General features: G+C 45.8%; 1 protein-coding gene and 1 long non-coding RNA gene across 22 annotated transcripts in view; one reads left to right on the forward strand and one right to left on the reverse strand.

The window, feature by feature from the left end:
- The first annotated feature begins 410 nt into the window (after nt 1-410).
- Ikzf1 (IKAROS family zinc finger 1) overlaps nt 411-25,122 on the forward strand; it is a 94,316-nt gene continuing 69,604 nt past the window's right edge. For 3 of the 21 annotated variants that reach the window (XM_075944335.1, XM_075944339.1, XM_075944344.1), the window contains exons 1-3: nt 411-618; nt 15,571-15,624; nt 24,554-24,673. In XM_075944335.1, coding sequence (XP_075800450.1) covers nt 561-618; nt 15,571-15,624; nt 24,554-24,673 — 232 coding nt within the window. In that variant the 5' untranslated portion in view covers nt 411-560. Of the gene's footprint in view, nt 619-1,119; nt 1,170-1,193; nt 1,883-5,542; nt 5,779-15,570; nt 15,625-24,553; nt 24,674-25,122 lie in introns of those variants that run through there. The other 18 variants (XM_075944342.1, XM_075944341.1, XM_075944346.1 and 15 more) reach the window with 13 other exon arrangements.
- Nucleotides 2,110-4,987, reverse strand: LOC142833135 (uncharacterized). Its single transcript, XR_012907330.1, has 3 exons — nt 4,886-4,987; nt 2,679-2,753; nt 2,110-2,179 (listed from the first exon to the last, which is right to left on the reverse strand). It is a non-coding gene; the product is annotated as an uncharacterized LOC142833135 (long non-coding RNA).

Consider the following 25,122-nt stretch of genomic DNA (forward strand, 5'->3'; position numbering starts at 1 on the left):
TGTGGCGCCTGGGTCGTGCTGTGGCAGCCTTCTCAGCCAAACCACAATCATCCTGGACAGCTGTGTGCCCAGCCACACTTAACTGCCCTGAAGTCACATTTTCTGCCTCTTGCTGTGACTTACTCCTCTTACCACCTGGGAAGCCTGTGTGTCTTACCCCTTTGAGGCCCACAGTCTTTCTCCCAGTCACTGTAGCTCTCCAGGATGCTCCAGAGTTTTATTTTGTGCTTTAGTAAGCAGCTTTGAAATGTGGTAAGGCAAGGACCCCCGCAGGGACACTGCTACGCCTATGGAATTTAAGATTCTCCCTCTGTGTTCAGGGTTAAGGATTGCCTGGCCCCCTTCGGGTGTGGCCCAACTAATCAGAACGGTGCTGGGCTCTTTGTAGAGTGTGAAGGGTGCGGTGTCAGAGGATGCAGTCCTGTTTCTACGCAGACACTCCGTGCCTGCCACACCAGGGAGAGGTCTGAGGCGCCCGCCGCGGAGTGAGGTGCAGGATTGCCTTGCTCCAACCTCTGCCCGCAGACCCCTTCCACGCTGGCGCTTGCACACAGGCCAGGATGGAAGGCGACATCCTAACTTCTGCAGTGAGCAGGTGGGAGGGAAGAGACGCGAGAGGTATTCCATTGGTTGTCTGGAAAAATGAACTGCACCTTCCCCTCACTCGCACAGGATCAACTTTTCCCACCCCCTGGGGTGGGCATTAGTACTTTGGGGGTCTAAGCCCGAACGTGGCAGCCCAGAGGTCCCAGGGACTTGGCTCTGCACAGGCAGCGGGTGTTCTTAGACACCGGAAAAAAAAAGTGCCTTACAGTGTCCCGTGTCCCTCGAGTCCCTCGACTGGGCGAGCGCGCCTGTGTCGCGACCGCCCGGCTGCCCCGCGCGTGGCGCTGGGGCCGGGAGGCCCCTCCCCCTCCCCGCGGGCCCGCACGTGCCGCACCCCTGCGGGTTGAGCTCAGGTCCCGCAGTGACGCGGCTGAGCTGGGCTAACCCGCGGGCAAAGCTCCGGCCGCGGCATCCCGCGCGGGGCAGCGGCGCGATGCTGCACTGGAATGAGGAAGCTTGGCGGCGAGGGGAGGGCCCGGGCGCGCTGCGCGCGGGGGTGGCGGCTGCGCGCCGAGCGGGCCCGGCGCGGGCGAGCGGGCTGCAGCCGCCGGCGGCGCCAGCAGGTACGGCCGGTGCCCGCCGCCGCCCGGCGACCCTCGGCGGCCGGACCTGAGCCCCGCGCGGCTGCAAACTTTGTGCGCGCGGCCCGGCAGGTCGCAGAGTTGCGGTCTGTTGCGGGACCCGGCGGCGGGCGCGGGGACGGGACGGCCCCTCTCTCTGCCCGGTTCCTTGTCCCCGCCGGTGTCGCGAAGCCGCGAGGTGTACGCGAGGGCCGGGTGGGCTACGGGACAAGCAGAACGGGAGGCAGGTCGCGTGTGCCTCCCCCAAAGTTTTCACGGTGCGGGACCAGGGGCGCGCGCTCCGGGCGGCCGCAGGTGGTGGCGCGGTGTGCCCGGGCCAGGTGCGCTGCCCGCGGGCGGCGCTGTAGCGCGGGACGGCCGGGCGGCCCGGAGCTCCGCGAGTCGGAGCCGCGGGGGGCGGGGAGTGTGGCGAGAAATGGGGAACAATGAGAGTGAGCAACTTGAGGAAGTCATTGTGAAAGAAAGCTGGGAATTGCTCCGCGGCCAACTTAGCAGGGCACTCTAACAAGTGCCTGCGCGGCCGCGCCCGGGCCGGCAACAGCGGCAGCCGGGCGCAGTGCAGCCCATCCCGGGACACTCGGCCGTGGCAGGCGGAGACAGAGTAGGTCCCGCGGGGTACAGGAGCCCCAGATCCCCGGCTGCTCTTCGCGCCCCAGGATCAGTCTTGGCCCCCAAAGCGCGGCATACAAATCCACGTGAGTGTTTTCAAATTAATTTCAGTAGGAAAACTTGGGATAACTGGTGTATTTTTTCTTTTTTTTTTTTTAATTAGAAGTAGGAAAGAAAGAAAAGTCAGTTGAAATCCATAGTGTCCGTGTTGATCACGTCTGTTTTTTCCTTTCTGAGGACGGAGAGCTTTAACCAAAGCGACCCTCCGCCTCTCTAGGCTGGGACAAGCAGGTGCGCGACCAGGCCAGCCTGAGCCACTTCTGAGTAGCCTGGAGTCCCACGAAGAGCATGCCCTACTCATGTTTAGGCTTATATGGACAGATCTAGTGAGATCACAGGAAAAAAAAAGCATTTCCAAAGTCGTGGGTAAAGACATTCCTTATTTTTGGTGCGAGGGCTATTTGCTTTCCTGGTAGAATCCAGTCTTAGTTTGCTGTGTGCAAAATGGAAATGATCCGGGTATTGAAACCGTACTTTGCTCATTGCAGTGTGTGATCCCAGGTCATGGAGCTTTGGCAGGGAGACCCTGTTATCAAATAGGCTTGCGATTTATTTGAAATGTGTGGGTTTTTTTTAATTGCGAAGCATCACTAGTAATTCCCAAGGAATCTTATATGCCCTTGATTTCCTTCTAATTTGTAGGCTTCAGGATATGACATCTAGTGACCCAAAGAGGTACCAATTCAAAAGGTCTGAGCCAGAAGCCCTTTCAGTTTTCCATTTTCTCTCTGGTTGGAGCCCATCCAGAGTGAATTTTATCATGCCGTTTGCCCAAGTTACCCACGCGTAATTTCTCCCCCTGCTACAGATAACGTATTTTACCTTTGAGCTGCCTTGTCCTAAACTTCCAGAACCAAAGTGGTGTTAGGGAAATAGTGCTTCACTGGTCCAACATACCTGCAAAAGAAAATTTAAGACGTCAAAAATGCATAAAATGTATAGTATTTTTCATAGACACTGAAATGCTTTTAATGATTAGTTCCTTTGGGTTATGAATGGAGAGGGGGTTGAAGTCTGTAAGAAAATCCCAGAGCCTGCGTTAGTTTCTTTGTTTGGCGATATTTGTTCTATGAGATTAATTGAATTCATTCAATTTTTTTCTATGAGATTTTTAAAGTAAAATTTTAAGCATGATTCTTATTATGTTAGTATGTGTCCAAATGGTTTCAGTAACAAATCAGATTATTTGATATGTGACTCCAAATTTAAACGGGGACAAATATCCATGACAAAAGATTCATCTCCTTACATTAGATCAGCACCCTGTAATACACAGAACATGTTAAGTACATAATATGGAGTACATCATGTAAACGACAATGGAGTATTTTATTTTTTTATAAAAACATGTATAATTTTATATTTTCCCACAAGCATACATCCTTGTTCCTTTTCTCATAGGAGAAAAAAAATTGTGCTTCCCAGACTTAAAATCCACTAGAGCTGGTGACAAAAATGTTTAAAGTCTAATGGTTTTGATTTTTTTTGTTCATGGTGATAATTGAAACCTAGAGTTAAGAAATCCAAAGTACATGTTTGTATAATTCATTGGTGTTTTTTAAGTGGAGGGCAAACCCCAAACCCCCCCCCCAAATTTAGGAGCATCGTAGCAATAATATCCCACCATGGTGGCCTCACAAGCAGACACTGGTTGCTAATAAAGAGTGGAAGAGGGATGTCTGACTCTTTTGAGAAGTTTGTGTACTGGGCCCTAAAGAGAAAGCAAATGGTGGTCGTTCTTGCGCATTTCCATTGTTGAAAAATTAAGATCACAGTGAATTTATTGGCCAAAAAATTCAAAGCCCCTTGCATTTTCTACTTCACTTGAGACTGAGTGTAAGGATGGTGTTTCTTTGGTTTGAGGAAGCATTTTCCTTTATCTGAATTTATGTGCTTCATCTTTCGTTCATATAACAGCACATTGTTCATGAGAATGTCAGAACTTCTGAAATCCGAGGGGATTAAACACACATGTTTATTTATACTAATATACACAGGAAATAAATTACATGTGTTCGTATATACTCCTGCTTGCACAAGCACACATCACACACGTCGTCTGGAGTGACAGAGGCTTGAAGGTGTCAAGGAAAAAGGTTTTAATTTTAAATAAAAGCACCTAACATGAGAGATAAATTCCCTTCCTCTTATAATTTTTTTTTTACTTTTTTAAAATATAAAATAAAAATGGTTTCTTTATAATGGCAGATTTGGGCATAGATAATGTTAGTTTTATAATATTAGGTCGTTTTGAGTGCTTGTCAAATTTTGCACATTCAAGTACTGCTACTGCCGTCAGTAAGATTCCTCAAGGCGCGCGTGAGTAGCGGTATGCCCTCTCTGCTCTTTGACGTTTCTAAACAATCTCTCTGTAAAATAAGTGGCACTTGTTGTGTTCAGAGGAGAATGAAGGAAGCGAATTCGCCTCAGAAGGCAAACCAGGAGCCTCCGAGTTCCTTGGGAACCGTTATTGCCTGTTTTTAAGACTGACAAATATTTTTGGGACATTGTGGTTCCTCCTTTTAGCCGAAGCTCCTACTCTGACTAGAAACCCGAGAACAGGACTGTTCTCCTTTGCTGCTCTCTCACGTTGCCTCGTTCCACAGGTTCACTGTGTGAGCATTACATTTCACAGGAAAACACATGAAAAGCAAATGCAACAAGTGATGGCTCCTGAGGATACAGGGGGAGAGACAGAAACCCATGTCACGTCTTGAAAGAGATCTTGGTTCCTGCTCCAAAAAGACACACGTATTGTTTTTTAATCTTAGGTGTTGAGTATCAGAGAATTAGCATTAAACACACACACCACACACACACACACAAATACAGATGATGCGCTATGGAGAAGAGGGGTCTGTTGGAGTCTTGGGTCAGCACTCTAATAAATCCATATGAACAGTAACAGAATTATTATTAATAATAATTATTATTATTGCTGTTGATGCAATGCTCACATTCGTGTTCTTCGTATAAACCTCTGCTTCTTCACATCCCTCTCAATCTAACAGTAGCACATGCCTTCGTACCTCAGGGTTCTTTGTCTCGTTGCTGGAGTATATGTGCCTGCTCTTAGAACTCCAGTGCCTCCTTTTGGACCGTGTTTGTTTGGGATAGCCTTTAGCTGCTAAGTGATAATGGAACAGTTACTTTTAAGACATGGGTAAGCATTTTTGCATACTGTACTGCATGTCACACGTGAACTATACCAGCCAACCAAACATGATTTGCAAAAACTTTCTAAGGGGAGAAATGTATGTCTGCCCTGGTTTGGGGTATCCCACTGGTTCTTCATGAGAAAGTCCCAAAGGGACACAGCTGCCCTGGGGCATAATCTAAAGACAACTGGCAAATTATTTTCCTTGGCATTTCCCCATTTTCATGTTTGACTGTGATAAATAAGTGGATGCCAGTGTGTCTTCAACCCACGGTGATAAACTGCTTAAAAAAAAATATCAAAAAGCCCAAGTCTCAAGCATGTAGGCCACTGAGCTTCTCCTTCACAGGCCTGGCCCAGTTACTTTTCTCCCATGGCCATGTCTTGCTAGGGGGGAAGTCACAATTCCCGTTGACTAAAGAACACCCCCTTTCCACCCTATGTCTGACAAATCAGACATCCGAATGATTTCTGAACTCACTTTGGTTAGGACAGGAAGCATTGGCTCCCTTCCTGTGTGAGCTTCCCTGAGAGAAAACCAGCTTCCCTCCTCCTTTGCATACTTGGCTGCTGGTTCCACCTTTCTCTGAGCCCCAGTGGTGAGTGGAGGCAGCAGTGGGACCTTGGAGGAAGAGGGATCTGAGGCCCAGCCCTGGACCAGGATCCTTCCCGGGTGGCTCTTCAGAGGGCACTCAGACCAAGTCTGGATTTGCGTGGGAGAGAGAGACTGCTCTTATTTGGCCTTGGGGAGGCCCAAGCTTGTTGGTGAGTGTCACATGGGTTTGATGTCTCGATGTGCTTGCTTGGCTTGACCTAGCCAGTGCTCTTTCCATTTCCCGCTGGGATTTCTGGTGAGCAGGCTTCACCGGGAGCCTCCCTGGCACTCCTGCCCAGCTCCCTGTCTTGGGCTGATGGAAAGCATCATTAGACTCCATCTGTGTGTTCGCTCTCAAGTTCGCCCCATGCTCCACCTCCTGACAGCTTGTGGCATGGGGCCACGGCTTAACGAATTGCCTAAAGTGGGCCCTAATTAGAGCAAAAGAGCTTCTCCGTATTTTCTCAACCGGGTGTGCAGTGAGATGTTTTTCTTCAGAAAGCAGCTCACCGCTGCAGCAAATCTGACACTTGCCGCCATTTTCAAAATAAAAGTTTCAGATGGATGGCTGAAGAGCTAGGGGAAAAGGACTCCGGAGTCTGAAGAGAAGCCTGGCCCTGTCCCAATCCAGTCTGATTTCCCTTCTGTCCCACACTCTCTTCCCCTTCTCATTGTTTCCTTTTATTTTTCTCTAGTATGTGGTACTTTGACTAAACTATTGAAACAGTTACCAAAGAGTGTTCTTCAAAGTCTTTCTATGCATCAGGTAGATTTGTGTGTCTGTGTGTGTGTGTGTGTTGCGTTTTTTTAGATTCTACACTGATTCTACACTTTGTGACATTTTTCTGTGATGCTTAAACTGTTGAAAAAGGAACTGTGTGGTTTAGAATGAACTTTTGCCAAAGCTAGGCACTCTGCGAGTACCAACTACGCAAGTTTTGATCATTTTCTGTCGATCGTTTTTTGCTGGTAAATTTGGAGCAAGTTGAATTCCATAAGACAGTTCCTTCAACCTAATGGGAAAAAAATGTTTAATTTAGCAACTTTAAGAGACATGAAAGTGAGGAGCTGACCTTTTATAAGCTTACCTGTGGCACTCTGCAATGTGTCCCATTGCTTTTAATGGAAACTAGAGGAAGCCATCGGCCCCCTAGTGTGAGCCCCACTTTCAGTATGGAAAAAAAAGTGACCTTTTCTCCCTTGTGTGTGAGGAGTTTTGTGTAGAGTAGAAAATTAAAGTGATATTCAGAGAGACCTGTTGTAAAAACAGGTAAATTGTGTATCCTACTTCATCAAGTGAAAACCAGCTGCTAAGTATCAGGTCCTTCCTTCCTTCATTCATTCATTTATTTAGTTATTTATTTATTTTATTATTATTATTATTATTATTTTGGTTTTTCAAGTTAGGTTTCTGTATCTCCAGTCCTTAAAGCAAAGGTTGTCTTTTACTTTTTAAACCATGGTTTGGAAAGTTCTAGCTCTTTTCTACCACAAGGTTGTTCTATATGTGTGACTGAATTTGAAGGATTTTTGCTTTTCACTTTTACTAAAAGCATATGGAATTTTTGTCAACATAATGAACTTTAAAGAAAAAAAAAGATGTAGAATGGCGAAAACTCCTTGATGCTGTCTGTTGGAAGACTGCAGAACAGTCCAAGCCGGCATCAAAACCAAGCTTCCCTATGTTTGGCTTTCAAAGGGTAAGGGCTTTTCCTGCCCAATTATAAATAGACTCGCCGATTTTTGTAACCGAACAAATGAGGAAGCTCTAAGGTTCCATGAGATTCAGCTGATGACCCTCCTGGGTTTGCATGAGGACCTTGTAGGCTGGAGGTGAAAGATTATAATATCCGTCCAAATAACCTGGGTTGGGTGAACACATGTTACATTTGGATCTCAGTCTTATTCATGATGTGTGGTGTTGATGTGAATGTCTTGAGGATGCTCCCTGGTCTGGGTCAGGGGACACTGCTACTGAGCCATCCCATAGAATGAAATAAAACATGTAGACATTCCTTAGGATCTCACTCGAAAGCCATTGCAGATAGTCAAGTGCTATTTTTTTCTGTCATTCGGTTTATTGCCTGTAGTCATTAATAGATAACTGGTTTTCTCTCTATTGACACAACAAGTGTCTTACTTACCCCCCAGAAGTTGAGTGAGAAAAGTAACTTTCCAAAGTACTAAACCCTTAAAAGACCATAATGTGATTTAGGGAACTCAATTTTTGAATGTAAGTTACAATATTGTGAACATAGCTTCGAAATGAGAAAATATTATAGATTAATATTTTAATAGTTTTCATGAAAAAGTTCCTTCACTTTGTGATGACAGTTGATGATTTTTGAAGTCGCTGTCAATAAAACACCAGTTCCAGTACTTTAGGGGAAATGGCCGCAGAGTCCATGTGGCCTACCCGAACTGGGTGATAGCGAGAGGACAACCATATTTGTCCTCCTCTGTGGAGCAAAGACTAGATGCTCCTTATCATGTCTGGGGTGTGCCAAAATGGCTTTTTGTGTTTCCGAGAATAAGAGACCACGATGAGTTAGTTCAGTGCTGGCCCTGAGCTGGCACATGAACAGTGTCCCATTTTGTGGAAATGAAAAGTAAAATGGAAAGCAGTGTGTGCTGGTATCTAGGAAGTGCATTTCAATGTCATCCGTGAGCGAATCAAGTCTGAGTGCTTGCTCGGCTACGTTTGCTAAGTCTGTGTGGAAGTATTCCCGAGCAATGGGATGCTCCTACGAAGATCTGCAGGGTTTAACCTTTTTAGGCCTAAATAAAATGAAGCCAAATAAACTGGCCAAGCACTGTAGGCAACCACCATCAGAGGTGTGCCTTTCTTAATGCTATGGATATGTAAGCTTTTTTTTTTTTCTCCAGCAGATACAGTTTAAGGTTGGATATTCAAGTGTCCACTTGAGAAGATTTGCTTACACTATAGTCGCGGTGAGAGATACTGTATTTGTTGTGACACCACATCCCCTTACCACATAAGAAAATAATAATGGCCTAAGCTTGTACTTACCTCTACTAAAATAAACAGATAGGAACTCGGGAGAACAGGGCCCTGCTGTGTCTTCAGAACAATTACAAAGTATCAGCGCTTTGGGAATTATCTCTGTGAATCAGTCTCGGGAAGCCGTTGCTGTGTTTTAAAGATAGAAATCTCATTTGTGCTACATCTCCCTTCTCTCACTCTTCTCCTGGCCTTGCATAATTGTCTTCCACACTGAGAGAGCAGAAGACAATGTTTCTAAACTCATTCTCCTTTCCCTTAAGTGATGAAGTGTGAAAAGCCATTTGTATTTGTATGAGGAAGCTGCTTAAGAAGTGGTCAGTATTGATGGTCCAAATCAGGAGGAACGTTAATGGTCTCTGCATGTATCTCCTCAGTGGCTGTGAGTAGGTGGCCCATGTGCAGGGTAGACAGGAAGCCCAGCTTTGCTGTGTGAGCATGGCTTCCCTGATGGCGGGGAGAGCAAAGGGAAGAATGACAGCCATGCCAGGACACTTAGGGGCCCCTTGTCTCCAATTCCAGTGTCTGCATTTTTAAAATCGTCTTTCTTGTGTACGATCTACCATCTCTTCTCTTTCTTCCTCTGGCCTGGGAGGAGGTCTCACCCCATTGCCCAGGCTAGCCTGAAACTCGTAACTCATAAGTCGCCTGGGCTGCTTTCAAACTCATGTGTCCCTTTGAAAGTCTTGCGATTACAAGTGTGAGCCTCCATGCCTGGGTCCACCATTTTCTATTTCACATCACGGAGCAGGTGCTCAATGACAGCTTTTTACTAGGAAGCATTCTTTATTTTATCTCCTCTCTCTCTCAGGTGTGTGTGTGTGTGTGTGTGTGTGTGTGTGTGTGTGTGTGTGTGTGTGTTTGCTTGTTTCTACGCACATGTGTGTGAAGGTGAAGGTCGAAAGTCAAAGTGGAGACTCTCCCTCAATCTCTCCCCCATGGTTCCAAGCCAGAGTCTGTCCCTGACTGGCACCATTGGTTGGCTGTTTAGACTCACAGACCCTTTGTCCCCACCTCCCAGCACTGGAATTACAGTTGCCAGGCAAGGCTTTCTCCCTGGGTTTTTGGGATTAAACTCAGGTCCTGACTGAAGCATCCCCTTGGCCCCTTGCTGTATTCATGACCCACTTCCTCATTTCCCTTTGACCCTTCTCCTTTTGCATATCAGTTCCTGCCCACAGAGGGAAAAATGTGAAGCCAGGGCTGCACATCTGAGTGATTTGCCCTGGAGAAGAAGGTTCACAGAGCAGACTGCGGGAGCTTCTGCAGCTTAGCTGGATGTCGGGGGGAGGGGCGTGGTGAACGCTAAATTGGATTCCTATGCTCCTGTTTAAATCTTGTTTTTCATTGTTATTTGCACCAGCGAAGCCCTGGGAAATAATCATGAAACTGTGTAGATTGGCAGCTAATTTTTGGTAAAATGAAAAGAATCAGAGATGAAATAGGAGTGCTCAGAAGTTTTTATGTTCCCTAACCTGCTTTGTCAGGCTGTTCCGCAAACCTAGAAGGTCTGTGACTAGATACAAAGATTTGCATATTGCTGGCCTTTCTGGTGGAGCATTCCTTTTGAAAAACACAGCGTAATTCATGGCATGCTATGATAGATTTGCAAAAAATGTAAAATCTTCGTATACAGGTGAAAAGACGTCTCTCGCAAAATAATGTGTTTTATTACAGAGGTCTGTAACGTAGACATGTTTAATAGATTATAGTTTTAGACCCACCCCATTTCCTTCTACACACATGCGCACACACACACACACATAAGAGAGAGAGAGAGACACACTTAACTACCTTCAGAGCAAGTACTGTCCAGTATTTAAGCAGCTAGTCCCAAGTATCCCTGGGGCAGCTTCACCCCTAAGAAAGAAACACACTGGGCACATGTGTGTAGCTGCATAGCCAGAATTTAATTGTGCTGCAGAAGTTCTGTTGTGAAAACAATGTCTTGGTTTCAGGCTATTGCTGAGAGCAAGTTTATTTTCTGGCCAAACATAAGGGGCGCCTTTCCTTGTCGGTCAGACATTCGGATATTGTCCCCTCTGCATCCTAGAGCAGGAATAGCAGAGGGTAGATACTGTCCCCAGATGACTATGATTTCAGAGCTCAGCTCTGCTGTTGGTTGGATAGAGCCTTGGGCTGGCTGCTCCTATTTTGTGACGCTGCTCTGGGACTCAGTCTTCTCCTCTGTAAAATGGAGATGATAGAACAGGTCTCCCTGACAAATAGGCATTGTCAGGGAGATGCTCACTGCATACTGGAATCTGAGCCAGGCTGCCCAGTAAAAGGCACGGCAAGGCAAGGCAGGGTCTCACCGTGTCAGGAAACATAACGGTGTCCCTCTTGAACACCTCACATATAATGAACTGCCTAAAAGGTACCTGTGCTCTTCCATTTCTGGCTATAGACCAGGTCCTCAAGGGTCCTTGTGGAGTATCATTGTACAGGGAGATCGCAAGGCCGTTTCAAGACGGGGAAGGGCATTTATCTTGAAAACAAATACAAAAGTTAGAGTATGGTGTTTTTGAATCCCAGGGGGCAGGTTTCAGAGCTTGTGGAAGTACAGTGAAGGCTGCTTTCCCCCGACCGACCATCCCTCCTGCCTGCAGCAGGCTTTCCGTGCTGTGTGCTTAGCAGTTCTCTGGTAGCCATAATGTTAGACTAGCTTGAAAAGACAAACGTTTGTGGTTTCCGGCTGGCATCTCCTTTTCCATTTTGATTTAATAAATCTAGGCTTGCTCAGCTAGAGAAAATTCTGAAGAAGACAGTGGGCTATGACATGTAGCCCCACTGGGAAAGGTGCTTGCTGCACCCCTTGGCCACTTGTGTGCTCCTGGGCTCTAGTAAGCCCTCGTCTGGGCCTTGCAGGTTAGAACCAGGCCAGCAGTAAGGAACTCCTGGCCAGCCTGCTTACCTGGAGGCAACAACTGCCCAGGGCTGTTGGATGCTTTTCCTCAGGAGCCAGCCAGGTTCCAGCCTGGTGGCAGTGGCCTCTGTGTGGCAAGAGGAAAGAAAGGCTCCTGGTTTCCCAGGGAGTCTCCCACGGGCTGCAGAAGCTTTGAGTTTGTGCTTTCTGGCTGATCCCCAGTGCAATGGGGTCCTTCTTTGGCGGTCTGAAACCTGTGACGTATTCCCCTGTCTTCCATACCTCTTCCCTAACATCAGTGACATGTTGACTCCTGTCTGAATCTGGGAAATGAAACCTGTTTGTTCCTGTTTAATCAGAGAGAGAGAGAGAGAGAGAGAGAGAGAGAGAGAGAGAGAGAGAGAGAGAGAGAGAGAGAGAGGCAGAAAGGAAGGGAGAGGGACAGAGGGAAGGGAGAGGGAGACACAGAAATAGAGACAGGAGGAGAGTTGACTGAGGAAGACAGGAAATGCAGAGGTCTGGAGAGATGGTGGGTTCTAAGGGAAGCTTCACTGCTCACTGTCCTAAAGGGCCAGCCTTGGGCAGCCTCTGTCATGCTGGCCTGCACTTATCTCTGCATCTATTTCCCCTTGTGCAAGATTCAGAACTGCTTGCTCCAGAGAAACAATAAAAGCATTCATGTTTAGAAGAACTGCACAGGTGAGAGCTCATTTTATTGATACGGTGGTGTGTTCTCCATTGGGTTGGCTCTTACCTGAGACTGCTTGCCTTTGCCGTGCAAAGTGGACCATCGCAGCAGGTTTCTGTGACACGCTTGTTCCTTCTGACACCCCTGCCCAGCCCCGAAGATGCTAACTTCTCAGCTGGGTCAGGGTTGGGGAAAACATGCCATTAGTTTGCTTGGTGGTTAATGCTTTTTAGTGAACGAAAGCTTTTTCTATTTTATTTTTTAGCTGAGACTAACTAAACATGACTGAGTTTGAATTCTCATTTTTGAAGTTTTTAAGTGGATCCTTTTCTTCATGTGTGCACATTCATGTGGAGGTCAGAGGACAGCTGTGAAGTCGGTTCTCTTCTTCCAGTGCGTGACTCCTAGGAATTGAGCTGGGGGGGGGGGGGGGGCTAGGTGTGGCAGCATCACCTTTGTCCGCTGAGACATCTCTCCGGCCCTTTAAATCCCACCTTTCCCCCCTCCTGTGCTCTGTGTTGCTTCTACATGGGAGAAGAGGTGCTAAGTAGGTATTTATTTTGTAAGCAGCCCCTGGTGGTCAGCATAGGACCCAGGAATGGGTTAGGGTCCTTCAGGACCCTTCCAGATACCTTTGTAAGTTTTCCCTTGAAAGAAATCAAATGTATTTCCCTCTCACTCGGCCCTTAATGGATTGCTTTTTTAGTCTTTCCCCCAAAAAAGGTGCAGATTTTTAGTTTTGGGAAGTTTGAAGGGCTTGAGAAGTCACTCCAGCGATGACAGACAAGCCAGGCAGAGAATCCATAGGACACAGTGTAGGCAGACTCAGGCCCTTAGTTTATTGTTAAGTATCTGAAAACGTTATTGACGGTTGAACTTTACACCAAGTAAGGGACCCTGTTGGCGACTGTACTAGTCACAAGTCCAGAGAGGGTGGGGTTGAAAATCGAAGTGAGGTAGACTGTGTCACAAGTGTCCATGTGCCCTGGCTGGAAGTGGTTCCTTCATCAGGCGACCCAGCCAAGCAACCAAGGGCAGAGGCGAGCTGCTGGTATCCTGTCATGTACCATGATGGCCACACTGCCCGTGGGGTCTTGCTCCAAGTGACTTCCCCGTGTGCCTGTTCCATAAGAGCTGCTTGCTTGTCTATAAGATACTGTTGAGGGGAGGGCAGGTACTCACAGCCTGATGAAACGTTTGTTTTCCTTGGAGTAGGAAGGAACTTGGGTATATTATACTGGGCTATGATCTAGTCAATCAGGCCTTTAATATCCATTAGCATATAATGGTGGTACTATGTAATAGTTAAATAAAAATACTTCTGAAATACATTTAATGTCTTATTTTATGAAAGGCATAGGAAACACACAGGAACAAGAGCTGAAAGTTAAAAATATTATGAGTCCTAAGTGGTAGAACTTACATGAGTGTCTTCCCCCCCCCCCAAAAAAAGGAAGAAGGAAAGAAAAAAACCTCATGAAAACTCATTCATGTCACAAGAAGTTCAAAGTTCACACTACAGACATTTTGTGTTGAAGTCATTGAGTTCTGCTTTACCTGCCAACACTGGGGCATCCCAGAACTTTTGATGAGATTCATAAACCAGTTCATCTGTGGCCAGCAAGCCACGGGAATAAGGTCTCAGCTCTCACGAGTGCAGCTCAGCCCACCACACAGGCCTCTCCTCTGAGTCCTTTATCGTTGTTCAGAAGAATCGAGTCCTTTTTACCCAGAAAGGTGTGGGACTCCGGGCACAGAACTTCTGGCTGCTCTTATACTGGTTGGTGATTGCCTCTAGGGATGGCTTGTTTCCTTTCGGTGGCTGCTGAACCTTCACTGGGGGTCTGAAGCACATGTGTACTACGGGGTTTTTGTCTCCCTGTAGTCCTGGCTGCTCTCTGAGACCTGGTGAGACCAGTGAAATGCCTTTCAGAAACAGATGAAACCAGTCTCTGCACAGAAGCCTTCCTTAGAGCTGACCATATTCTTGAAAAAATATATGTGTTCTATCCATGTATATCACAAAATGTAAAAAGAGACATCAAGTTTTAGATTGATGGATAGATATAACATCACATAAAATACATATTAGCAATATATGGCATCGGTATACATATAGATAATATACACAACACATGAATATATGCATATGCTGTGTATATCCATACCCTGCCTTCCATATGATTCTGTGTTATATAGAGCTATTTACATATGCGCTACTGGTTTGGAAACCCACATGGTTTCCAAACGATTGGCATCCCTCATCAGTTTCCTGGTCTCTGATGAAAGCAGGCCTCAGCTCATATCCACCGCGCTGAAGCAGAGAAATGGTGGTCCCCGGGTAAAAACAAAGGCACTGGGCTTAGACTCTCAAGCAGATAGCCTGAGAGCATGCTGAGCAGACTCAATGAAGTCACCACAGAATTCTGCTGGGCATGGATTTCTTATCCAGCTACTAGATGTTGTGCACTAAGAATGTAACATCTAAGGGCACCGAAGCGCTCTGAGGTGTGGCCTCCGAGCCAAGTCCCGCCGTCGTTTCTCTCCCTTCTGTCTCTGGGTCCCTTCCTGGTGTCTGTGGTCGTTTGTACTATAGTCCTGGATCCTTTGCCATGGCTGCTACAGGACAGCCTCTTCCTATGGGTGTTTTCAGTTCAAACCAAGATGAGGAGCCAGCCGCAGGCCTGCAAAACAGGAGGCTTGGGCCCTCTCCTGGCTAGTTCTGTCACTTCTCCCTGTGGGAGAGAGTGCTGGTGGGATCTGAAGCTGGAGCAGAGGAGTGGGGGGGGGGGACAAGGACAGAGCGCATGTTGCCCATCTGCCAGGCTGGAGGTGTATTCATTATTGATGGAGGTAATGCGTTGCTGTTCAGATATGCAGCCTGCCTGGGTAAATGAGACATTCTTCAGCAAATTGCTTCGTTTTTTGATTGCTGATTGTACGCGTGTCACCAAGCTGACTCAAGGTTCATCGATGCATGCTCAGTAAATTAGAAAGAACATAACTATGGATCAGCCAAGAGAATGAATTCTGTGCCTACAATGACCCAGGGCCATTTAATTTTCTGCTTAATTTTGTTGCAGTCAGTTTGCATTTTGGGTTATTATGCAGTAGGAAATTAACAATAAATAACAAATTTGGTCCTCCTGTGCTTGTAATGATATTTTTATAAATCTTTGTAATGCTGTTTTTTAAAGGATCAAGGTCTGTGCTAGGCTGATACTCCAGCAAGTATGTGAAGAGGAAAAAATGCATTCTTCTTGCTAGATAACGTTGTTGTTAAATAGCACAATCTCTCTCTCTCTCTCTCTCTCTCTCTCTCTCTCTCTCTCTCTCTCTCTCTCATTTGCTTTAAACTAAATCCATTCCTCTCTTTTCTTTCACAGATAATCTGAACGCAATGGATGCTGACGAGGGTCAAGACATGTCCCAAGTTTCAGGTGAGACCTTGGGTGATAGACCTGTGTCCAGAAGCTGTGCTGGCTGTGCCTGGGGGACCCAGCAAGACTGTAGTAAAGGAAAATGCCCAGATGGGATGTGTGTTAGTGTTTACTTCAACTTTCGAAGCATCCCAGTTTGAGAGCCTGAGCATAAAAGCCTCCCAAGTGAAATGAGTTATGGTGTCAACTCTGACAGCAACTCGGAAAGGATTAAATAAATACTGTGCTTTGGAGAAAATTATGATGGATTCATCTATCAAACAGCTAAAATGCATGCCACAAGGTGGCATGTAAGAGGTAAAAGATGGGAGAGAAAGAATAGGAGACAGAAGCTTGCAAAGAAAGCGCACCTACCAACCGGGCCCAGTTTAGGGTCTGAGGACTTACCAAGGGAGGAAGGCAAAAACATAGCTGCTGAGGTCTTCTCCTCTTACAAGACCTGGAAAATGGAAAGCTGTGGCTGGGAGAAAGTCAAGTCAGGCCCCCAGGCTGTCCAGTGGGTTAGCACTGAGCATGTGCCGTGCAGCAGATCCTGCTCTGTTCCTGTATGATGAGCAGATGAAGTCCATTCCTGCCTGGCCCTGTATCAGCACACTACCTGGAAGCAGGCTTCCTGGACTTGGAGGTCTGGTTGATATTTCTGTTTCAGAGCCTCCAGGCAATTCCCCAGCCCTAGAAGCCTGGCCTCTCTGTGTCACTGATCAGCCTGCCATCTGTGCCTTGGCCCAGCTACCCCCCCCCACCTCAGGTTTTGAGGAAGTGTTTATTTCTAAGTTTGCAAGTTGGTCCAGGTGGGTGCTTCTAGGGGACCTGCCCTGAATGTATGGTGTTGCATTGCTCTCCAGAGAACATGCATGCCCTGAGTCCCGCCCCTTACTGAAGCACACTGTGGCGCTGTTATTAGTACTTAAAAACCATGGTATGTCCACAGACCTGTACCCTTAACACTTAAAATAGAGGAGGATATGAATGTGCAGGTAGGGAAAGAAATCTGAAATATATATGAAAGTGGAGAAGATGCAAAGTATGATTCCATGTGGAAGAAGAAAATGAGTTCCACACACGTGTGCACACATACATTCTACATGCTTGTGTGAACAGTTACAGTGGTTCTGGAGTGTATATCTTAACCTGGACTTTCCCCCCAGAAGCTGTGGGTTAAAAGAAAGATTGGCGTGTGGGGAGAGGAAGAAGACATTGCTTTTATCTTGTACTTTTCAGAGTTATTTGGCTTTATTTTCTTTTATGCTTTTTAAGCAAAGTGGTTAAATGAAAAAGAAATGCTGTTTAGTTTATTGCAACTTTGTATTTAGCTTCCCTATCCGCCCCTCAAAGCCCAGGAAAACTGTGTGTGCCAAACATAATTAGGGAAGAAGCATGGGTTCTACTGATGGAAGACCTCACCCACTGGGCTCACCCATTACAGCCGGATTGCCTCGAATGTCACAAAAACAGGGATGTTGAGAAACTTTAAGGGCAAGAAGAACCCTTTTGTTGGTTCTCTTCTTCTGCTTTTCTTTATGCCTTTGACCTCAGATGACTTTTACAAAATGCACTCAGCGGGAGTGAGACCTCTTGGTCCACATGGCACCTACATTCTGATGTCCTGATGTCCAAACAATAAGCTAGAGATTAAATCAACCCAAATGTCCATCGGTGGATAAAGTGTGGTGTGTGTATACAGTGGAGTACCATTTAGTTATAAAGGTTGGGATCCTGTCATCTAGGACAACATGAATAGATGGAAATGGCATTCAGTTAAGTGAAAGAGTCCAGGAACTAAAAATCAATGGCATGCACACTGTGCATGAGTGTGCTTGTATATACGCACACAGAGAAAGTGTAATTAAAAAAAAAATCAGTAAGGTAAGACCATAAGCTGCGTCCTAAAAGGTGAGCAAAGAACAAAGTGAAAAGAAGAAAAAAACATTGCAGACAGAAAACCCCCAATATTGTCAGTGTTTCACAGAACATGTGGCGAATTATTGAGGTAACATGCTCACAGCACGTTTGTAATTAACAACAACAACAAAAAGAATACACTGCAGAGGAACCAGATTACCTCACCTAAGCCGCCACCTTTTGTATGGTCTTTAGCCTCTGTTATAGTTACCTTTTAAACTTATTTCCATGATTTATCCCATAAAAGACATGGCATTGTTTGCTCAACACTGTCCAGTGAGTAAGCAGTGTGTTTATGTTTATTGGGGACGAACTGTGTCATATTTGAACATTTCTCTTTAAAAAGAAGTTGAAAGACGGTGATTTCTGCCAGAAGCTGGGCGGTAAGGGGCATAGGCAGAGAGAGGTGGGTCGGTGGATACGAAGCGTGGTTAGCTAGGAGGAAGAAACGCAAGTGTGCTTTTGCACAGTATGGTGGCTGCTGTTGACAACAATGTAGATACCTACAGGACAGGATTTGAATTTGCTCACTCTAATGGAGAGTCTGGCATTGTGGGATGTGCCACACACATGTAGGGATTGTTATGCCCTGCATATATGTCTGAAATCTCAAACATCTCACTGTACCACAAAAACATGAGCAATTATTGGGTACCAATAAGAAATTTAAAACAATAAAGACGCAAATATACCTTAGCCTTGAAAACTACCTCTAACATGTTAGCTCGGAAGAATAGTCAGTACCATCATTTTTTGGTTTTGATCCCGAGGCTTACAAATGCGTTATTTTCTTGAACTTCCTTTTCATGCTGTTAAAAGTTATGCTGAATCCACGGTGGATTGCCCTAATGGAGAGAACAGTTGGGGCAGGCATAACAAACAGCTTTAAAAAAAAAAAGAAAACTCCTTCACTCTTCTTTTTGTTTGAAAAGATGCAGTCTGAAATTTTCTCTGTATGCCCATAGCAAAGGAACTACTCTCTCTCCAAGCCTGCTGGAACCGCTGGGTTCTGTTCAGCCTTGAGCATTCTAAACCATGACTAGGGCATCCATAAAATGTGTGACATTCTAAACAATGACTAGAACATCCGTACCGTGTGTCACATTTAGGAAGGATTAAACACTGCTTTTATGCTTCTGTAAATCTGATACTTTCCCAATTCAAACCGGGTCTCCTTCTTTGTCTGCTAAGGCTGGGAAGGCAGTGGGAAGTTGTGTGGTGGGATGCACATTTAGTTAAACAGGAGTTGATTTGATTTCTTTGTTTTGTTTTTCTAGTAGCCCTGGGTGCAACCTGGACAGAACCCAGGATGTTGCTTGTGCGAGGCAGGTGCTCTGCCACTGAGCTATATTCTCAGCCTGGGGGTTAACTTTCTTCATAAGACATGGAGGAATGTATTACTGAGTCATTCTCTTTTTCATAAAATGTTCAAATATCAGCAGTTTCGTAGGAGTCCCCCAAATACGTGCAATACTTAAAAACCAGACCCTGCTAAGCCCCTGTTTTCAAGCCCTTTGGATTCTTCTTTCCTGGCATTTATCCTCATTGTGGACTCTGTTCCAGCTGATGCCACCTAGGGGCTGGGGACAATCCTAGAGGTTGACAGGCCTTACAGGTCATGCTCATTGACTTGAGTCCACTAATTGGAAAAGGCTCGCTGATAGGAATAGGCTCTGACCTACAGGTGTGCCCAGCCTTACCGGTCATCTACAGTGATCTCACCCAGGGACCATGCAATAAAGTTACAAAATAATCACCAAGAACCCCTCAGTGTTTTAAGCATATTTACAAATTGGGGCATCAGAGCTCTCCTTGCCTGCAGGCCTCAGACTTTGAGTTGAATACATCTGGATATAAGAAAGCTGCCGTTTCCTTTGGGGAACTCCTCCCTAACTTTTAGCTATTCTTCCCTTCTCTTCTATGCCAGTCTTTTCAAATTACTCGTGCATATGGCTTGGGCTTTTGTTTGCCTTCTAAAGAAAGAGACAGTCTATTGGAAAAAAACATAAAGGAGTTGAAAGACCATCTTCACACCTATTTTTGACTGCAGCTATGGAACCCAAGCCTCCTAAACCATGCTATATCTCCTACTGCAGCCGTGACTCTGGCCAGTGATTCTCTGAGGCTCCTCTGGGTCTTATCGCCTTAACTATGTATCTCATGTTTTCTTTTTTATTGTTTTTATTGAGGTGTATATTTTTCTTTGCTCACCTCCCCTTCCCCCTCCCTTTCTATCCTCTCCCATGATCCCCACACTCCCAATTTACTCAGGAGGTCTTGTCTTTTTCTACTTCCCGTGTACATTTGATCCATGTATGTCTCTCTTAGCGTCCTCATTGTTGTCTAGGTTCTTTGGGATTGTGATTTGTAGGCTGGTTTTTCTTTGCTTTATGTCTAAAAGCTACTTATGAGTGAGTACATATTATATTTGTCTTTCTGATTCTGGGTTACTTCACTCAATATGATGTTTTCTAGATCCATCCATTTGTGCATTTTGTATTATCTAAATGCTATTTGTAATGTGTTTGTTGGAACATGCACACAAGGAGAACACCCTGTAAAGATGACTAATCTGTATAAGGAAAGAAGCCTCCTGTCTATTAAATAACAATGGAAGTATCCTGCCCTGTTAATCATAGTAAATAACATTGATTGAGCACTTTGAATTACCCAATACTAGCCTAAGCATTTTCTTGTTTTCACCATATAAAAACCCATTGAAGGAGGATGTAGTTATCTCCAAATTGTAGGAAACTAAAACATGGCTGATAAGAGATTGACAAGAAGTTCCATAAGAGTATGAGCCTACTCCAGCCCTAGGCACCAAGCGTCTCACTCTTCTCTAGAGTGGTTGTTCTGTGTTGGGAGCATCTATTTACCCAGTATTATGTTCCCTTGGGCCCCTCGGTGTATTAAAGACACAGCCTTTGGGAGAGATTCCCAGAGCTTTGCTGGGTAGCTAGGGTAAATTATAATCTACTTGAGAAATCATTTACTTTTAGTTTCAGATTAAGGGCACGGTTTCTTTAATTTGACCACAGAAACTTCTCAAAGACATACTTGACACAAAGGCAACAGGCAAATTAGGTATAAATTGATACATTTATAATTTCGCCAGAAGTTTTGTTTCCCAAGTAAGTGAAATTGCACTCGCCTCTTCAGAGCTATTCCGTGACTTATTAAATGCTTGCTGTCTTGCTTTCTCCACCCCATTGCTCATGCTGCAGGGTAAAGGTGCAAGCCATAGCCTATGCTTCTGTGGTGCACGACAGGTTACTGAATGACACCATGAACTTGACAGGTTAGCGTTCACACTCGTTGTTAACTTTATTTTCTCCACAATTCTCTGCGCTGTACCAGAATCCTGAATTTTAGCCTCCAACTCTGCCTGAGGAGAGAGTTCTAAAATGGTGGCCCTCTCTCTTTCCCGCCATCTCTTCTTCCCACCATCTCTCCTTCCCCCCATCTCTCCTTCCCGCCATCTCTCCTTCCCGCCATCTCTCCTTCCCGCCATCTCTCCTTCCCCCCATCTCTCCTTCCCCCATCTCTCCTTCCCGCCATCTCTCCTTCCCGCCATCTCTCCTTCCCCCCATCTCTCCTTCCCGCCATCTCTCCTTCCCCCATCTCTCCTTCCCACCATCTCTCCTTCCCCCATCTCTCCTTCCCGCCATCTCTCCTTCCCCCATCTCTCCTTCCCGCCATCTCTCCTTCCCGCCATCTCTCCTTCCCGCCATCTCTCCTTCCCGCCATCTCTCCTTCCCCCCATCTCTCCTTCCCGCCATCTCTCCTTCCCCCCATCTCTCCTTCCCCCCATCTCTCCTTCCCCCCATCTCTCCTTCCCGCCATCTCTCCTTCCCCCCATCTCTTCTTCTCGCCATCTCTCCTTCCCGCCATCTCTCCTTCCCGCCATCTCTCCTTCCCGCCCACTCTTCTTCCCGCCATCTCTCCTTCCCGCCATCTCTCCTTCCCGCCATCTCTCCTTCCCACCAACTCTTCAGCTGCTCTATTCAGACCTGTAGCCCAGATCCCACGGTGTATCCATGATGGGGCTGTGTTGGTTTGACCTAGCACTTTCTTTTTATAAAAAAATGGCTCAAATGATGAGTGGAGCGAAAGGTAGCATGCAAAATGATTTTGCCTCTCAGGGAGGTTTCCATGAAATGGTACATTTTCCTCAGGAAGACCTTCCAGCAGTAAAAGAATGCAAAGGTCCTTGGGCACAGAGCCCCCTAGAGAGACGAATGGCTCTGCAACATAATTCACACTGGGGGGCTTTTAGGCAAATCAGAGGACCTCTTAAAAACCATCAGCGAGCCGAGGTGAGGCAGGGTTGAATTAATGCCGCGCTCTCGGCTGCCATGTGAGCACATCCGGTTTTGTTCCTTCCAGTCTGGGGTTGTACTCCATGCCCCTAGAAACACGGGGACTGATCTGTTATTCTTCACCTCTCTGTGTGGTTTCTTCTGCTCTGAGAGTTTCTATTGATCAGTCTGGCCCACAGGTATTTTAGAGTCATGATCCCTACTGTTTTCATTACACCTCGTCCTCCACGTAGGGAAAAGATAAAGTCCGGAGATAAAAGATCAGGAATGCTGTGGAGCTGGCCTTTTTGTGTAATGACCTGAGCCAGTTGTGATTCTTAAGAAACACAGCTATTATTATGAACATCCTCCCTAAGACGTAGTTGATATTGTTCTTTCCAAGATGGGTTAGCCACACTTTTAAAAATGGGTCACTAAAAGGGTTTTTTCGGGTTTTGGGTTTTTTTTTGGGGGGGGGGCACACAATTCCACATGAATTGAGCTGGAAGTGTGGCATGCTTTCACTGGCTAACACCTGATCTTTATCACACATACCCTCCCCCGAGCTCTAGTGTGATATGGCATCTCCATGGGTCCAGAAGTTACTATAGGAGAGATCGTCATAACAAAATAAGCCAAAGCAATTCCATTTCTCCTTCCCCCACTCCCACTCAGTCTTAGTAACAGCTGCTTAATCACCAAAACCCAAAGCTCCATACATTCTATGTGTATCAATGCATGCACCAGCTTTTCAAGTTGTAGCTCCGTTGCCAGGGTCCCCACTATCAATCTGATGGAGGCTCTTTTTTATAGTTATTTCTCTTTTATTTGAGGTCATAATGTAATTACATCATTTCCCTCTTCCCTTTCCTCTTTGGAGGTTCTTCATTGGCCTTTCAGAAGGCAAGTGGTATAGGTCATTGTTCATCTGACTCCTCCCTCCCCACTGCATTGTGTCTATATTATAAAGAAGATCTGCTGAGGATCTTGTGTGTGGTCAGTATCTTTGAACCCCTCCCTAAAGTCCTCAAACTTTGAAAACCTTTATTCTGGGCCATGGTTCTGTATGAAAGTAAGAGTTGTCAAACGCTTCGTATGCCTTCTGCATCCTCCCGGATGCATCTTTCCTCTCTTGCTGTGAAGATGAGAGCCAAGGCCACACATCCAGCCACTGTTCCTTTAAAGGTCATCTATTTAGGGTGATGGAGACAGCACCGACCAATGAACACAGACTCTAGCACAACACTTTCGGTCAGTCTCTCGGGCCTTTTGCTTTTCTTTGGGAAATTATTATAATCTTACCCCGTCTTTAACTATTTATCTTGTATCAGCTATCCAAATATACCCAATAATGCTCTTTCTGAAAATATGCCAGTTGCTCTCATCACAGCTAACCTGGGATATTACATTGTGATGTCTCTTTCTTAGACATTGTAATGCTATCCCCCAAAGCATGTCCTTGGTGCCTTTACAGATTCTATTTTAAAGATTCCAGTAATGCTTGTCTCGTGTACTGAGACGTTTACTGCTCTCCCCCATCTCCCAAAATGTTGGTGCAATTCTTGTGAGTTGATCCAGTCTTCGCACCGTGTCTCGTCATGTTCTCAGAAATTTTTAATGATTGACTTGGTTTTTTGCATGTGCTCCCAAAAGTCTGGGTTAGTGTCTGTGTGGAGGTCATTCTGCCTCTTGGGCCAAGTTGCCAACTCATCAGGCACACAGCTGGCATGTTGGTACTACCTTCGGTCTCTTAAGCAAGACTGTCTTTTGTAGTAGCTACTGTAGATCAGTGAACATAGGCTTAGGGCCTCACCAGCCGCGTCCCCTGTGTCATTTGTGTCTATTAACGCCTTTAAACAGCTCTGGAAAGGTGAAGCTTTTCAATGACAGCTTCACTGTATTGTTCTCATACCTAGAAGAGCAAGAGGGACTTCATTTTAATCCAGCCAAAGATTCCTGGGGAGAAGGGAGTCAGTGGGATTAAGAGGGGGATGTGAGGGTAACGGGGAGCAAAAATGACCAAATGTTGTATATAGGTGAAAGGGATTGTCAAATAATAGCAAAGAAGAAAGAAAGAAAGGGAAGGAGGGAGGGAGGAAACCTTACTTCATGAAGTGTAACAGACTTTTGTCTCTGTGTGGACTGTGAGTTTGTCAAGCAAATGCAGAGCCTCAGAGATACAGGTGCCATTGGCCCAGCAGTAACCTTTCCAAAGAGTACACAATGGTGCCTTTAAGGATAGGATGCTCAGCTCAGTGTTGTTTAAAAGTATTAAAAAAAAAATAAAATAAAATAAATATAGAGTCAAAAGCAGGAAAAAATGGAACCCTTCATGTGCCCATTACAAATATGATTGTAGAAATAGCTCTGTAACACCTAAATGTATCGAGAGTATCTAAAAGCTGATTTCCTTTGGAAAAATGACATCACCACATCTGCCCTGTAATATATCAATGTTTATGTAGTAACTTAGTCCCAGGAATAGCCAAGGCTACAGGTGTTGTTTGCCTTGTGTAAACCTTTGTTCTCTGGTGTTTGTTTATTTCTTGGCAGTGATATTCATTCCTAGAAAGAGAAATACGTGTTGGTCCTAACAGGGAAGCAGCAATTCAGAGCAGGTACCCCTCCATGCTACCCTCTCGTGCCATCGAGGAAGCCCAGCACTAGGGTTTTCCCAGCAGCTGACGGTGCCCGCCGGAAACTCAATCTCTGATTTGTGTCTACAGGGAAGGAGAGCCCCCCAGTCAGTGACACTCCCGATGAAGGGGATGAACCCATGCCTGTCCCCGAAGACCTCTCCACCACCTCTGGATCACAGCAGAACTCCAAGAGTGAGCGAGGCATGGGTAAGTGGGTCACCGTGGTGTCCTTCAGGCTGTGACACACTCGCAGTTAGGAAATGGCTGCTGTGTAGGGTAAGGTAGGTGTGGTCAGTCCCGCTTGCCCTCTGAGCTCACTCATTTTTCAGGGTTTCCTAAAGTTGGGACTTGGGCAAACTGTTTTAATTGATGCGTTTATTTTAAGGTGTTTTTCTGCTTATTGCAAGTGGTCTTGGTGTTACCATGTGCTGAACTGCTAGCATGGGTACCTTTTGAAACACATTTACATAAATTTAAAGGTCAGTTTAAATCAAGGGATTCAGCTAGGGCTGGAACATAGAGATCTCCTTTGTTCAGTCCCAGAAGCACCCTGTGTGATAGGGGTTTGTTTTCCAAGGTAACCCAGGCATAGACAGATGTTCACAACCTGCCTGTGGTTCTCATCACAAAGCAAGAGGCTCGTTCTGGGAAAGAGA

This window comes from Microtus pennsylvanicus, chromosome 12 (assembly GCF_037038515.1).
Source record: "Microtus pennsylvanicus isolate mMicPen1 chromosome 12, mMicPen1.hap1, whole genome shotgun sequence".
Lineage (NCBI taxonomy): Eukaryota > Metazoa > Chordata > Mammalia > Rodentia > Cricetidae > Microtus > Microtus pennsylvanicus.